General features: G+C 41.7%; 1 protein-coding gene and 1 pseudogene across 2 annotated transcripts in view; one reads left to right on the top strand and one right to left on the bottom strand.

The window, feature by feature from the left end:
- Positions 1 to 17,403, bottom strand: part of ANAPC5 (anaphase promoting complex subunit 5) — a 32,716-nt gene that overhangs the window by 7,270 nt on the left and 8,043 nt on the right. The window contains exons 5-12 of one of the 2 annotated variants that reach the window (XM_039879389.1): positions 14,565 to 14,631; positions 11,372 to 11,473; positions 10,199 to 10,389; positions 6,867 to 6,948; positions 6,126 to 6,215; positions 4,533 to 4,714; positions 3,423 to 3,624; positions 106 to 180 (exon numbers count right to left, since the gene is read on the bottom strand). In XM_039879389.1, the coding sequence (XP_039735323.1) occupies positions 106 to 180; positions 3,423 to 3,624; positions 4,533 to 4,714; positions 6,126 to 6,215; positions 6,867 to 6,948; positions 10,199 to 10,389; positions 11,372 to 11,473; positions 14,565 to 14,631 (991 nt within the window). The remainder of the gene's footprint in view (positions 1 to 105; positions 181 to 3,422; positions 3,625 to 4,532; positions 4,715 to 6,125; positions 6,216 to 6,866; positions 6,949 to 10,198; positions 10,390 to 11,371; positions 11,474 to 14,564; positions 14,632 to 17,403) is intronic. The other variant, XM_039879390.1, reaches the window with a different exon arrangement.
- Positions 16,316 to 16,434, top strand: LOC120616130 (uncharacterized; annotated as a pseudogene).

Genomic DNA, 17,403 nt, shown 5'->3' with positions numbered 1-17,403 from the left:
ACACGAGAAACCAAGGGGCGACTCTAAGATACCCCACTCTGACAACCACATAGTAAAAATAATCTTTTCAGAAATAAATCCAATGCCATGCAAAAGACAGGTTACCTGGGCATGCTGACTGTTAGGTGGGAATCGTTCCTTCAGATGCTTTAACACTTCTGAAGCTGCAGCGAAACAGCCCTAAACAGAAAGGACGAGATGAGCACGGCTGTGTTGAAACCACACCTGCCGCACCCGCACCCAGGATGCAGACGTGAGTCACCTGTTCTTGGTGCAGTACCCTGGAAGCCACTAGGCAGAGACTGTCAAATCTCAAAGGGCCATATTTTAGGCTCTAATATATTTTATTTGTTAAATCATACAGTTAATTCATCTTCTCTCTAGAAAAAACTTACAAAATACATGTAAACAAGAAAAAGACAAATTATTTTTGATCCCATCAAACAAAATCATAGTTAATGTTTTGATACATATCTTTCTAGACTTATGAACATAAATATAAAACACGAATATTCAAAAAATAGATATACATATTTTTATAAATTGCCTATAGCACTGTTTACCACATGGTAGGCACTCAGTAGTTTTTCAATGAATGAATCTTTCCAGTGTCAAATACAAACCTATAGCATCGAAATATTAGGTAAAGAGACTATGGTATACCAAAATAATCTCATGGTTTGGGATATTTTGGTTATTTCTAATTTTTTCTACTTTAAAAACTGCTAAAATGACTATCTTGGTGCATATATCTCTGCATACTTATCTAATTATTTCCTTAGGCTAAAAACCTGAGAAGCTGAATTGCTGAGCAAAATGACAGGCACTTTTTAGCTCTGACATATATTCCTAATCGCCCTCCAGAAAAGTAGCAAGTACTTTCACACCAGCACTCTGTGCCTCTCTCCTCCCCTGATACTTAAGCATCTCTGCCTATTTAATTGGTGAAATTAATATTTTACTGTATTAATGTGAATTTTTTTAATGACCAAATTTTAAATTTTTCATTTTTGGGGTCTAAACTTACGCTTTTTCTGTGAATGCATATTTATGTCTTTTTTAAACATATTGTTGGGAAGTTTATTGTTGTTATTGTTGTTCACCCTATTGACTCCAAAAGCTGTTCAATTTGTCTTAATCTTTGATCAGCTAATGCATCTTCTGTCCATACGGAAGCTCAGGCTGCAAGTGAACTGTTATTTAAAATGGAAATTACACTGAATTACAATAAAAGATCATTAATTTCTTTATTCTTGTAATTTTAACTGGCCAGTCTTGCCAATTATTTTCATGACTGCCATAGGGAGTTGGGTACGTGGATTTAGATGAGTTGCTGTCAAACATTTAGGCTGAGCAGAGAGAACAGTGCTCATGCTGTATGTTCCCTCAAAACATTCCCACTGAGGCCTGCCATCCCTGAGGCTAGGAGAGAGGAATGATTCATGAGGAATCAGAATTATGCAGAAAGAGCAAAGGGGGCTGTACTTCCTCTAGCCTTTGGGTTACAAGAGGAAGCTCGGAAGTTGCAGTTCAGAGCCCATAGATTCTTCATAGGCCCACCCAAGCCCCAGTCACTGTCGCACCCTAAGGGCAACATCCAATTTATTTGGAGATCAATTTCGGAACACAATTGGAAGCACATACAAAGGAAATAAAAGAGCAAATGGAGACTCATGATAAAGCAGCCTTCTCCACAGTTGGCCAAACTTAATTTCACAGGTGTGAGTCCAACCTATGTAATTAAAAATGTGACAGTCATCAGTCCAGTGAGTATACCTGCATGGCTGATGTTATAACACTAGAAAGGTCTTTCTAAGGCAGGTTATGGAAAGGGGGGAAGAGATAGAACTGAAATAAAGGGGTCGCTATCTTCTTCTGCAACTGAAGGTTTTGCCAATACATCCTGGCCACCGGAGCCAGGCGACGATGGACCAGTGGGTCCCTCACATAAGCCCAGAGATGAAAGCGGGGTGAAGACAAGAAATAGTAATGTAGATTCAAAGAGCACGGTTACTTTTCAAGGTCTTACCCCCAGGAAAAAAATCACAGAATGCTAACAATGGGCCTTAGAGAAAGTTTCAAGGCTAAAGAATTTAGCCAAGACAAGATTTCTGTCCAGGAGTTTTTCTATTACAGTAGAAAAAAAGTCATTTCTACCGTACAAAGAGAACTGAAGGGAAGTCACTCCAGTATTTAAGGTTGGGGTCAGTGGAGACAATTCAACTTCAGAAAGTCACATGGGGACACTTCAAATGGGTGAACAGTATGGCATATGAATTATATCTCAATAAAGCTGCTGGGGAAAAAAAAGTTGCATGGGGGTCACACCAAATACCTGACCGAAGGTTCACTGACTCATCTGTTACCAAATGCTCCACGTAGCACCCAGAGAAGAAAAGAAGGATGTGAAAGAAATTCCAGTGCCGCTAGGAGGGGAAAAAACCAAGAAGCTGATGAAGCTGGAGGAAAGCACGCAGCGAGAACGCCGGCCTGCTGTTCTGAGGTCAGACAGCCGGAGCGAGGCGTCCCGGGTACCGGAGGAAAGCGCGGATGAAGGTGGCTGGGAACCCCCGGCCAGAGCCCACCCACCCGCTCAGTTTACACAGCTACCCGAAGGACTGCAAAAGGCCGAAACACAGGGAAGGCTTCTGAGAGGGGTGGAGCCACCCAAAGACCTTCAGGCTGCAGATGAGGAAATACCGAGCGTTATGATGCGACCTAACGACAAAGGCCACCGCGAAGATGGAGAAAAACAGTATGATCGAGGAAGCCGCGTACAGCTGGGCAATGTCTACTGCACCAGAGGGCTTAGAGAAGAGGTTTCCCTGAGCTCTTTCCTGAGAGGGGAGAGGCAGGTCAGAGCAGCACAAGACCCTGCTGTCAAACCCCTGTCAGGAGAACCACTCAAGTTACTTGGCCGTAAGTCAAGTTTATGTCCAGTTCCCACTGTCCTCCTTGGAGTCGCTCAGACTTGGGTTGGAGACCTGACTGACAGGTACCGGTTGTGGGTACAGGGCTTTGCTCCCTGGATCTCAGTTTCTTGTTCTGCGAAACAGAGATAATAATAAAGCTGACCTCGTGGGGCTCTTGATAAGGATTCAGTGAGACGACACGCGTGAAAATCCGAGCGCAGGGCCTGGCCTGGGACCTGTGCTGTCACCGTTTTAACAATCCCCGAATTACGCTCCCGCTCTCCTGTAAACACCCGCGGCTCTGCCGTCACCCTCCTTCCCATCGACACACCGAGACAGCTCACCTCTTACTCGCTTCACCGATGCCGAAAGGGGTCCCACCTACAACAGGCTTTGCGAACCCGGCACCCAGTCCACTGCACCCTCTCCGCCACCCGCAGCCACCCAGACCTGTCCTGCTCTCTCTGGAGCACTAGAGAAAAGGAATGGCAGAGCGTTGTCGCGGCCTACCTGCTCGGCGTGCAGCTCTGCGAGGTGGCAGAGCGCCACGGCGAACGACTCGGTGTTGTTCTGCTGCGCGCCCGCGTTCGCCGCCTCCAGGCTGTTCATGCTCAACAGCATCTGGGCCTGCTGCAGCGCCATGGTGCTAGCGGGGAGGAGAAGGGACCCGTCAGTCGGGGCCAGGCTGCCCCTCGGCCACAGCCCGCCGTGATTGCGCGGAAAGGGAAGGCTTGTGGGAGCAGCTGCCACCACTGCAGAGCGGAAAGCTTCCCGCGTGAGCCGCGCCGTGGGAGACGCCGGTGACGCCAACGGGGCACCGAGCTCCGGCCCCCCGCCGACTCGGGTTCTCCTTGCGATCCCCCCCACGTCTGACAGTCTTCACGGCTAAACTCAGACCTGATGCTGTCCTGGCACCAGCTGCTCTGGCAATCTAAACTGTGGCCAGTGTCTGCAGCTGTTTCAGACCACGCTGTGCCAAAAAGCGGTCGCAGCTACAGAAACGAGATTGGTAAAGTGGGCATTTTCTTTCGTTACTGAAATCCCGAAAACAGCAGATTGTCTAGGTGAGCAGTGAGGTAGTGGCAGGGCTCCAGGGTTAAAAATCCGGTTCAGAAGTTTATTCCAAGCCAAAGGAGGCTAAATAAAAATTAAACCCAAGGCTGGAGCTATTCCGAGGACACCTCTTTCTCTACATAACAGTTTGGGGTCCAGGGGATGCTCACCTTGAGGGACCCTAGCCCACACCTCCTGTGAAAGGGAGGAGGTTCCTGACTCACAGAGCAAGGGGGCGGTGCTCGGCGTCCTGGCTCTGTCACTTATTAACTACACTTGTGATCTCAGGCAGGTCAGATGTGTGAACCTTGGTTTATGCATCCTAAAATGGAGATCACCCACCAGTCACCTCAGAGCCATTGGGAGGCATAAATAAGAATGGGCCTGGGAAAAAACTCTGCAAGGTCTGTGCAAAGCACAAAATGTTTTGAAACTATAAAGCACGAACAACTTTCATCAAAGAGGGAAAGACCTGTCTGGTCCTTCACAGAACCCATTTGCTAGCAAATGCTTGTCTGCAAAAGAAGTCATGCCCCCACGGCCCTGACCTTCCGCCTTAAGACCCACCTGCGGCCATAGAGCCTCCAGATGGCTGTTTTCTGTGCGATGCTGATGTCGATGAGCTCCGACAGGCTGTGTTTCCAGTGCAGGAGGTCGGAGTCCTTCAGCGCATCCATCAGCTTGTTTGCCGTCTTCCCAGCAAAAGCCCTCTGCTGAACGAGGGACTGTATCCCCAAGGAGGCGAGGTACTGAGGGGGCAGATATACCCACAACCCAAGATAGAGATTACATGACAGAACGTGTTTTTTTCTTCAGAAATTTGCCATATTTCACATGTTAGCATAAACATAGTGATGGCACTACTTAGAAAGTACCTATAGCCTGACCCTGACCCACGGGAGCTGTGTTCCTGAAAAACAGGCTGGAAGACAGGTTGTTGGTTCGGTGGGAATAGCCAGGGCTTTGGCATTAAATGGACCAGAGCTTAAACAGCGCCTCTGCCACATACTATGTGACCTGCAGCCAGCCACGTGGTGCTTAGCCAAACCTAGCTTTCTCACCTTCAAAACAGGCATCAAACCTATTATAAAGAACTGTTGTGAGGATTAAAATGAATTAGTATGTCAAACAGTGCTGGGCACATGATGTAGCAGGGGATTAAGAAAGGATGCTCATCGTGAGCAAAATTATCTTTTCATTAACTTTTAGTATAATTTTCAACGATGAAAGCTCAACTAAAATAGGATTTTGTTAAATCCATAACAAAAATTGTAATTAAGAAGTCTATCATCTATTTTAAGGAGCCACTTACTTTTGTCATTAGAATCAATTCTGTACATATAACTTTCCCAGAAATGAGTCAAATGGACAATTTACAGATTTGAAAAGCATATACTTTAAATTATTACACACACACAATTACTTTCAATTTTACTGGAATTTGCTGCAAACAGATGCGTAAGCAGTCCCACTGCCCATGGTCCATTTTCAGCAGATGTTTTTGAGATGAAATAAGGTTCTTTGTGCAATGGCAATCTAGATTCTAACAGCCATTATGATTTCATGTGTGCAGACTATACCCTTTCAATGCCCCTCAGCATTTGTCATTGAAAACTGAATTATAATTCAGGTCCTCCCCTGTCACTCAAAATGAGAAAAGACAAATCTGACTATCTGGTTTACGACTAGTTGCTGGCTTTATTGTTAAAACAGGATCGGCAAACTTGTTCTATAAAAGAACAGACAGTAAATAACTTAGGTTTTGCAGACCACATTTGGTCTCTGTTGCATATTCTTCTTTGTTGTTTTTTCCCCAACTGTTTAAAAATGTACAACCCATTCTTAGCTTAAGGGCCATACAAAAGCAGGATGTGAGCCAGTGTGGCCCAAGGGCTAGAGAGTTTGCCAATCCCTGGTTTAAAAATAAGCCTTTTCTGAAAATTTTCCAAGTAAATATGTGGAAATTAATGTTGATCAATAAACTAAAAAAAAAAGTCTCATCAAATTGACAAATGGAACTTTCACAGATGTTATTAGGATAAAGGGAGCAGCGAGAAATCAATCAGACAGAATTTAGTGGTTTAATTAATATTAAGGTCATATGAAACTACCAAGAATAAAACCACACCATTTATTTAAACAATGGAAAATGAGCCTTACCGGTAACCCAAAATGTACTGCTTTCTTCACAGAATGCTCTAGCAGAACGTAGCTATCAGATCTCTTCTGCCCCAGCACATAAAGCCAGCTCTGGTAAGAGAAACCATCAAAATATATCCTGACAATGGTAACAGTTAATGTTCTATTAAAACATCAGCATGGTTGTAAGAAAGAATTAACCAGGGACAAAATAAATCCTCTAACACACTCTTTCATGAATTATGACTCTAAATGAAACCTATCAAACACACAAAAACTCCCAAGACAAATAACCCAGTCACTGATCTTCTCCTGATAGCAGTGAGTGGCAAATGTTCCAGAAAAAAGCACGAAACCCCCATATGGCCTTTTATTGAGAAAATGAGATTCTCAGGTGATTGTTAAATGAATTCTGTGTTCTACTTGCACTTGTTGATTATCCTTTTACAGGACAACGTTGCATCCAGCTACGAGGTGTGGTACACACCTTTTGTTAATGCTGACGTTTAATGTGATAGTTTCTCATGGCAAGATGTACTAAAATTTGTAGATAAGAAATGCCACCAAAGCAAAACAGATGTCATAAATTAAGAGAGATAAATAAATATGGGCTGCCTTTCCTGAATTACTGCGACTACCTAACTAGTTTCCCGTCACTGCTAAGGACCTTTGCTCCAACTACAAAACAACCCAATTTGAACGGGGCCTTCCGAAGTCCACCTCACTCATGCACAGAATCCCCAAGGCAGGGGGTGGCCTCACCAAGCAATGCTGGAGACACACGTGATCGTTGGACTCCTGGGCAATCCTAATCGCCTCCTGCAGGGCAAGCTCTGCCTGTTGACTGATGACAGAACGAACGTTCATCTCATTAACGATCACAAAATGCACAAGCAACAAACGGTAGCAGGACGTCATCTGTGCTGTACTTTATCCGAGTACAGGCCTTTGGGTTGGAAGCTGTAACTATGGGATTATTCCCTCACAGGCACTCCCCTCCCCCAGCAGCAAGAAACATTAACAGAGGAAATACAGAACACGCTCCTTCTGAGGTGGATTTCTACCAAAAGGGGCATCGAGGATCAGCTTTACCTGATCTCCACTCCTAAGAGTTTTATTTTAGCGGTCTACGGCTGAGGGGAAGGGCGAGGAAGGAAACACAGTGTTTTACTTTCCATTGCATTCCCTTCCGCATTATTCGAAAATTTTCTTTACTATGGCATTTGATACTTTATAATTTTTTCAAAACTAGTTTTTAAAAGGATTTTGAGGATTATCCACTTGTGAAATTTTTTTTCCTGCTCATGTGGTTCCCCTCCATCTGGGATGTCTCTCCCAACTTCTCAACTTCGGTGGAAATTCAGCCAAATATTCTTGGCTCCACTGAACTCTCACTTCTGAGAATTCCCACGGAAATGCTATCCATACCCCACTCTGTAATGTGTAATTAAATACTACTATGTATCACCTTCTTCATTTAACCTGCGTTAATTTTATTTTTTAACTAGTTTATAAATCTGTAGAGAACATGGGTAACGTCTTAAACTTCGCATTTCTCAATGGCAAGTCATAGAAGAGAAGTCCTACCAATGCTGGGTCACTGAGGATCTCAAAATAAATGCTATGGGTATCCCTTATTTATATAATGAAAACCAAACAAATGATATGTTAGAAAAAAGGCTTTTGGGAGAACTGCATGCTAAAACAGGACTAAAGAGAGGCTACTTTTCCCAGGTAGGAAGAAAAGGTAGTTTATCAACACAGAAACTTCAGGTCAGGCAAATCCTCAAAGGACCTTATGGTTTTCCACTGCTGCTAAGTAGAAACACCTCTGATAAAAATTTTCAGCAACAGGACAAGAAGCAAAATGCTTATAATACCTGAAATGCACTGGCTATCTACTGTTTTCAAATGCCAGAGCAGAAAGTTCTGTTGCCTCTAAACAACAGCTTCCTACATCATTCATGGTAAAAGCCAAAGTCCACATTGGGCCTACAGGACCCTAAATGCCCTGACCCCTGCAATCTCTATGCCTTTGTCTTCTTCTATTTCCCCCTTAGAGCACTCTAACTGTACCACTTGCTCCCCCTCAGATGCTAAGTAAACTACTGCCTCAGGGCCTTTGCACTTGCTGTTCCAGCTGACAGATCACTCACCGCCTCAATTCCTTTACATCTCAGAGGTCAGGGAGGGCAGACTGTGGAAGTGCAAGATCTGTGCGTACAGCTGGAGGAAGCGTGTTCCTCATGAAATCGACGGCATCTCCGTCATCGCTCTCTAACCCGTATCCTGATCTACTACGACTCGATATATGTTTAGCGCTACTTCTTTATCCCTCCCGCTGTAAGCTCCATGAAAACAGGGGCTTTTTCCTCTGTTCTCACTATTATATTCCCCGCACCTACAACAGTGCCTAGTACACAGTACATGCTCAATAAACTCTCAAGATTTTCAAGAAATCGCCACAATCCTATTAGCTAGTCACAAAGGCTTAGGCAGGACCATAGTGCCAAGACAAGAAACAAAGACAAGACCTGAATAAATCAGGAATTAGTTACCAATGAAATTCCATGCAATTAGCTGCCCATCCATTGATAATACTGTAAAAATAAAGAAATTCTGTACATCAACAGGTTACTTGTATCTAGAAGGCTGTATACAAATTTCCAAACCCCAGGGGAAGCTGTTTTGAACACTGAAATAGGTCATTGGTAAATATTACAAATGGTGTTGCTCTTTATCATGAGCACACACAAAAAAGGAAAGGCTCTGATTAAGAGGTCATTAAAGCTAGGCAGACAAAAAGAAGTTGATTATTAAAAGACAGTATCGGATCTCACAAAGTCATGGAGTTTGCAGCATCCTCGAACACCATCGGGCGCATCTACAGACCTGCTGCCTCAGCGGCCTTAATGATGTCCCTGGTCTAGGCTTCGGAACGGCACTGGCACCTTTCTCAAAGGATTCTGCTGTGGAAACGGCGTCCTTGTAAGGAGGGAGAATATTCTGCCCCTTCACTTGCACTGACCACCTCTCACTGATCTCCTAGTGGTCACGAACTCAATCAACTAAGCCCTTTTCACACAGCCTTGTAGTACATGAAGATGCCAGACACGTGCTTAGCTAAATCATTTTTCTTCAGGCTAAACAGTCTCCCAACTTTCCCATATAGTTTATATGGTATGGCTCTGAATGCCTCCGAGACCAGCTTGTCAATGTCCCTTTTAAAATGTGATGACCAGAAGTTAACAGAACTTCCTGGGTGTTGCCTGGGCCATACAGGAAGGGGAAGAACTCCTCTCAATTCTTGAACTCTGGTCTTTCTTTTTCCATCACTACCCCCTCAAGTCTCTATTCGAAGATGCCTATAGCAGAAACCACATTCCTCTCAAATGGAAAAAAGCCACAGGAGATGGGGAGACTCTTTGAATCAGTAATCTCTTAACTTTTTCATTATTCACATTATTTCGTGGTTTCCAAAATAGCTTCCATGTTTTGAAAGATTTTTTCCACTTAACTCTATTTACCAAATAATTGGTCAATTTTCCTGTTTTTATTCATTAAAATCATAGGCATACCTTAGCAATGACGTAAGCCAAGTGTCACCTGACTGAGCTGCCTGAATTCCATCTAAAAGCACAAACATGTGACTTTTAATAAGCCAGTGCAGTCTTTTACCAAGTAAAGGCACAACTTCCTTTTGGCTTTTTGAAATACTTAAAATAGCTTTTGCATCCCCATTATTAACTCCAAAAAGTCCTTCTGGGACTCTCTGGCCTAATGACCTAATTTCCTTTTCATTCAACGGCTGTTGTTCTTAGAAGTAATCGGAGGCCCCGGACGAGGGCAGCCCTGTGGCACAGCGGCACCAGGGGGCAGGCTGTTTAAGCAGAAGGTTTTCGTGAACTTCCGTCCAGGAAAAAAGCCTCCCTTTTGGAAGTTATCGACAAGTTCAGATCAAACAGCCTGCTTCCTTCCTTTCTTTTCTTCTCTTTCTTCTTTTTAATACAGAATTTAAAAAAAATTTCCATCTCAATTAACATTTGAGAGTCATTGTCTTCAATTTCCGCATGGATACAAACCCATGAACTTACTAGTGTCCGAAGCGGCAGTGCAGGGCGGCCAGGTTCAGGGCGGCGTACCTCAAGCTCCGGCCATAGCCCTCTTCCCCGTTACTTTTGCTTTCGGCTCCAGTAAGAATCAAGCGGTCGAAATAATGCAGGAGGCTGTGAGTTGAACTGAAAACATCCTGGACCCGGAGGTTGTTTAAGTAGCTCAGATAATGCTAAAACAAGAAGCAATCCACACATTGTAAACATGCCGCTTCCTCTTGTGTAAGACTAATTCAGAGTTCCAACGGCTGCACATGCCCGTGTGTCCCCCACCCTTCTAACAAGATGGTCATAGTTTAGGTTCGTTTTTTTCCCCATAGGCAGAAAAAACAGAAAAACAGGTTCAAGATACAATTGTTTGTTTCCTCCCAGAGGGAGTCCCCAAATGAAAAACAGGAGTTCCATTAGAATTTGTGACAGTGTTTTATCCTAAATATACATGCACTACGTCACTGGTTATACTAGGTGATACGTGAGGGTGGAGGGGAAGTTCACCTCGCTGGGGTATTAAGGAATAACACAAGTTCAAAAATAAAGATTTTAAAACCTAAATTCATATAAAAATTATAAAATTATTTTTTCTAAATGTCCAAGTTCAAACAGTGAGACTTTTACTAGTTTATTAAATTCATTATCTTTTATTTTGAAAACGTTTTCATTTTGTTTAATCACTGAATTAAACTTCCCTCCAAACAGGCAGATTCCAGTTACTAGGGAGCAAAACAGTTATTTTTCTACCTGTGGATTAAGCCAGACATCAAATCCAGGTACTATTAAGAAAGTTATCCGGGAAAAAAAAATCCATTGAGGAATGGTATTATTTGAACTTAAAAAACAAAACAAAACAAAAACCACACTGACAAAAACAGAGAAAGGAAGGAATTTTTAGGCCAAATTTTTTAAACAGTCTACTCTATCGTCCGTCCGTAATTCACAACGTCAGAGAAAAGGACACGTTCGACTGAAGAAACGCTACTGGCACAAGGGTGGGCGGGAGTGGCAGCAACCCAGGCTTGGCTGCTGACTTGCCCACGACAGGATTTCTCTCCAAGATCTTGGGCCAACAGGCCTATCCTTGTTTGCAAGGCAACTCAACAAGAAGAGGAGCCTTGTCATTCCTTTTCAACTCAGCAACAAATTCTGGAAAAGACTCACCGCTTCAGCAAAATCAGGGTTAAATTTCAACAAATTGTTCAATTCCTTCTGCAAAGAAGCTGGAGTGAGGGCTTTGGTCTCATCATTCTTTAACAAAGAAGCCTGAAATTTAAAAATGACAACTCAGTAGAAAGAAATGACCAATGAACATATGGAAATGTTATACTAAATAGCATCATCTCATTATTTTCTTTTCTGCAGCTACTCTCTCTTCTTGACCATAAGGAACATGGTTCCCTCTTCCTGCACCAGTAAGTCTCCCAGACATCGCTCCCCGTCCACACACTCCTCCCATGCAAACCCCTGCTAATCCCTCGGGCACCAATTTAGAGAGAACTGCTCCTATCACTCTGTAGCCTAGATAAGGTCCTATAAGCCCCTAGTGCTCCCACAAGCCCCCTCCACTAACCCTTCCTACAGTACTTACCAAGCTAGAGTGAAAGGGCCAGTTTAACCCCACCCACAAACCGAAAGCACCCTCAGGCAGGCAGTGTGTATCACAGCGCCCACAAAGGGCCTCACGGCTCCCAGTTGCGCTACTCCTGGTCATTTACTTCATATGGGTGGTATCAGCAACAATTATATAAAATATGTAGAAAACCAGTTCCAAATTAAATATTAGTACTTGACTGGGCTATATACACTACTTCAATTCTACCTAGACAAATTTTTTCTCTATAAGTAATAATTTCTGCAAGTAATTTTGTTTTAATTCATTATGTCATTAAAGAAGATTCCAAAAATATGAACAAGCATACAAAAAACAAAAATCTGTAATCCCTCCACCAGAAATAACACTATTAATTCTTCAGTGAATCTTATTCCAGTGTCTTTTTTCTATGTGCATATATGCATGTACATACATATGCGTGTATACATACATATATATATATACCGTTTTTAACAAAATTAGAACACCTAACTTCCTACTCTTTTCATTTAATAGTATATTACAAACTATCTCATCAAATAGTCTTTGAAAATGATTTTTAAAACAAAAATATTAACCTTTTGTCACATTTACTGCAAGTACTTACCCCATTTTGTTGTATGCTTTTTAATTTTGTTAAAACATGTTCTGACGTGCAGACATTTAAAATTTTTATGCTGAAAAATCAAATAATCTCCTACGTGTTTCTTCCACAGCTTTTATGTTTAGAAAGTCTTTCCTCATCCAGAGATCAGTTAAAACTTAATATGTAGTTCCATCTAGTTTAATTACAGCTTTAAGTATTTACATTTACCCCCTTTAATCCACCTGTAATATATTGAGGAATGAAGATGAGGTGAGGATCAGCCATATTTTCTCCTCTATAGTTAATCGATTGTCTAGACAGTTTTCCTAAACTGTCTGAAATTCATCTGTAGGGGTGTTTCTATCACTTTTATCTAGATCTAAACATTACATCTTTCTGCAGAAAAAAATTTAAGAACAAAATTAGGGAAAATAGGAAAGTCGAGCACAGAAATAAAAATTCTATGCTTGAAAATAAGAGAAAAATGTTCAGCTTATGTTACTGAGAAAATGAAAAAGTATGGCTGAAAAACACCAGCAAAAAAATGTTTGGGGTGGGACTACACCAAACTGAAAAGGTTTTGTACAGCAAAGGAAACCATCAACAAAACAAAAAGACAACCAACTGGAAGAAGATATTCGCTAATGATACATTTTATAAGGGGTTAATATCCAAAATTTATAAAGAACTTATATAACTCAATAACAATAAAAAACAAACAATCCAATTAAAAAATAAGCAGAAGACCTGAACAGATATTTCTCCAAAGAGGAAATACAGATGGCTAACAGACATATGAAAAGATGCTCAAGGTTCCTAATCATTAGAGAAATGCAAATTAAAACCGCAATGAGACATCACCTCACATCTGTCAGAATGGCCATCATCAATAAATCAAAAAACAGAAAGTGTTGACGAGGATGTGGAGAAAAAGGAACCCTCATACATTGTTGGTAGAACTGCAAATTAGTACAGCCACTATGGAAAACAGTATGGAAGTTCCTCAAAAAATTAAACATGGATATACCCTTTGACCCAGCAATTGTACTTCTAGGTATTTATCCAAAGAAAACCAAAACAATAATTCATAAAGATCTATGCACTCCAATATTCATGGCTGCACAATTTACAATAGCCAAGATATGGAAGCAACCTAAATGCCCATCAACAGACGACTAGATAAAGAAATTATGGTTCATATATACAATGAAATATTACTCAGCCATTAAAAAAAAAATGAAATCCTATCATTTGCAATGAAATGGATGGACCTAGAGGTTATTATGTTGAGTGAAATAAGTCAGACAGAGAAAGATAGGTACCATATGATTTCACTCATATGTGGTATCTGAGGAACAAAAGAACAAACTAATCAAAAATAGACTCACAAATATAGTAGACAATTTGGTGACGGACAGAGGGACGGGGGTTTGGGAGGCTGAGAGAATGGGGTGAAGGGTTAAACAAGTACAAATTAGTAGTTGATAGTTGGTCACGGGGAGCACGGAAGGAGGAATGCAGTCAGCATTAACGTGATGGCTAAGTGGAGGGCCCGGGGAGGGAGGGAGCAATTGGGGGGATCGTTTTATAAACATTATAGATGTTTAACCTATGTGTTGTATACTTGAAACTAATTTAAATAAATACGTTTATTAAAAAAAAATGTTTGGGGTAAAGCGTACTGATATCTGCAACTTAAAATGCATAAAAAAAAGAAAAGAAATGGCGGCTGGATAGAGGATAGGTAGACACGTGATAAACAGAGCAATATTACTTGTAGAATGTAGGAGATGGGTACATGGGTATTCACTGTACAAAGCTTTTCAACTTTTCTTTCTATTTGGAAATGTCCATAATAAAATAATAAAATATTGGAGAAAGGGAAGTAAGTTTTCTAAATCACGTGTTTGGGGCTGTGTTAGTTGCACACCATTACTAAATAAACCTGCGTTATAACTTTGAAAGAAAAATAAAATTACTCACAAAATACGAAGAGACACATAGCAACATCTGCATTATTAGTGAAGAAAAGAGGACCAAGAGTAAGGGACAATACAGATTTGCCGATAAACCTACTAAATGGGTTTAAAAAATAAACCATCATAACAGGCATATGTCATGACATACAATGTCACACGATTAAAAAGAAAGTTCATGATAAATTAGAGTTAACATACCTGTTGAGAAAGAAAAAATTCTGCTTGTTTTTGGGACAGCGGCCCACTGCAAGATACCTCCTCTTCTCTAGAAAAAATAAAAATAATATAAAGAATTACACCAATGCTTAAAAGTCAAATAGAATCCTTATCAGAAGAGTTCAAAACTTTTAAAATTAATTCTCTCTCCTCAGGAATAGAAAAGACATACTTAAAAAGTGATGTTGAATGACATGCCAAAGTTCAAACGATGTAATTATGGACAGATATAGGTCTACATTCTACACAGCTCTCAGCGTGAGCTTCCTAAAATGCGTATCTATCAAGCCATCCCCAATTTAAAGCCCTTCAGTAGTATCCCCTCACCTTCCAAAATAAAGTCCACGCTGCTCAGCAGGGCAGGTGCGATGCTTCACGCGTGGTCCTACCTCCTGACTCTCTCCTTCGCCTTCTCTTTCTCACCTAAACCCCAGCCACGATGAACTCCTTACAGGTCCCCGATCATGACAAGATGCCCCCACTGCTTCCTCAGCCTGCAGGACCCATTTTTCTCACCCACTGTTGGACTGTTGCACACCACCCATCACTGAAGATTACCTCAAGTGTCACATCCTCCAAGAATCTCTCCTGAAATCTCTCATTTGAGCTCCCACTGTCTCCTAGAGATGCTTATCACACACTACGTATTGCTGAGCTTGGTGCATTTACACGGGCACTCAGAGTCTGGGAAATGAATGAACAAAGCGTTTCTGACTCCATGCTGTAGATACAAGATGGCACTGTATTCAAGAGCAGGAAAAAGAGGCTTCATCTAAGAAATAACCATTTGCCTGGAAGTTTAGATTACACAGAACCAATGAACAAGAAACGTACTAATATAAATCTAGACTTGACAAATCTATACGTGCACAATATAAAAGTCTTATTCTGAGGGCAAAGTATGAATATTACCCTTTTACAGATGACTGAAGAAATAGCTTCTCTATATAGGATTACAATAAGTATAAAAATCAATATTTACTCCTACATAAATATTTATATAAGCACTGTGTCTAATACAGCAGTTCTCAAGCTGTCTCATGCAAATGATATGTAAGCAGGTATTCAAAAATAATGTTTCTGAGGTTAAATAATTTGGGGGAAGTTGTATACTCTATTTTGCTTTGAGATTAGTGATGCACATTAGAGAAATTCAACACGAACTTTATTTACTTTTGTTTAACGTGCCATTTCCCAAACTCATTTGTACAAAGAATGCTTTCCTCACATCTCTCAAGAAGCACGAGTATTCCATAGAAAACACTTGGGGAAGAGCTGCTCTAGTATCCTCTTGGTTTTATTTCCAGTAAATATGACCTAACAATCCCCAAGGCAGTGTATCAGCTTCTGCAATTATTGGAGCTGCCAAGAACCAGCCCCGACCCAGGTCTAAAAGACCAGTAATACAACAGCAACCTAGAGGGAAAAGGAAAAAATTCACAGGCCAAGTCCTCAAATGGAAAACAGTGAAGTATTTGGGTAATAAGAATGACAATCAGTCCAAGTGCTTTACTTATTTAAATCCTTTCCAAAAAGAGATTTGGGGTAACTCATAATAAAGGACATAGGAGCAACAGGTTAACACCAACAAAAAAATCAGAATCACACAGAGTAAAATTGCTACAAATGAAGGCAAATAGTTATTATAAATCGAATTGGCTTTGGCTTCCATGGTGGCAACCGTGGCCAATGGGAACAAGCTTGGGATGAGCAAATAAAAATATCATGGCCCAGTCCACGACCATGACACCCTGAACAAGCCCAATCTCGTCTGATCTTGGAAGCTAAGCAGGGTCAGGCCTGGTTAGTACATGGATGGGAGACCACCTAGGAAGATCAGGTGCTGTAGGCATAAAAAAAAATACATATATATTGTGGCCCAAACATCTTTTACTGACTCCTCCTTTGCTCCTGCAGGGCCTCACAAATGCATGCAGGAGAAAGTAACTCTTAAGAAGCCACAGAATTATTGAGTTTAGGAAAAGGGCTCAAGTATACCTGTTATCAGCTGGAGAGAATTTTAGACTTACTAGTGCTATAAATGAAGAGCATTCGCCCTGGGTCCATGGATGGGCTTTAAGGAGTCCATGTACTTTGTAAAACTACAAGCAAAGTTTTCATGGATGTGCATTTTTAATGTGGAAATAGTACATGGCTTAAATCTACCATTATAACTGAAAATTTAAAAATATAACATAGGATTGATCAATTAACAAAGTTTTTTGGTTTTGTTTTTTTAAATACTTGCAATGCATGAAACACTAGTCAAGGTCAGGGGGAGGGGAATACAACGCCTTAATGGGCTTACAGTCTTGGTGAAGGCTAAGACCCGGCCATGTGAAAAGATGGCAGCAAACAGAAAATGCCAAGGATGAATATAAATTCTGTACTTAGAAAAGGGAGAAATCATTGCAGCTAGAGTGGTTGAGGAACTTGAAAATTGGGAAGGAGTGGGGAAATGACAAGGAAAGAAGGTATTCCAAGAAAAGAAAACAAAAGAGGCAGAATGGGAAAAGGCTGGGGGAAGGATCTAAGCTGAGAGCAGAGGGTAAGGTCAGAAAGGTCAGCTGCGGGAGGCCCCAAACACCAGGCTCGGAGACTGAGCAGGGTAGTGCAGGACGAAAACAGGGGAGGGGAGGGACCGAGACAGAGAACAGTTCCTAAACATCCAGGAGCCCACGAGGACCTGAGCCCTGCCGAGGTGTGCGACCGGAGGGGGTGACCCAGCCCCTCCTCCCCGGCCTTATGCACTCAGGCCACACTGTCCTCCCTCCGTCTCTCCAGTACGTCAGCCTGTCCTGTCTCGGGAGCTGTGTCTGCC

The sequence above is a fragment of the Pteropus medius genome, unplaced genomic scaffold (genome assembly GCF_902729225.1).
Source record: "Pteropus medius unplaced genomic scaffold, Ma_sr-lr_union100, whole genome shotgun sequence".
Taxonomy (NCBI): Eukaryota; Metazoa; Chordata; class Mammalia; order Chiroptera; family Pteropodidae; genus Pteropus; species Pteropus medius.
The sequence above is the reverse complement of the archived record's forward strand: the minus strand, read 5'-3'. Positions and strand labels throughout refer to the sequence as shown.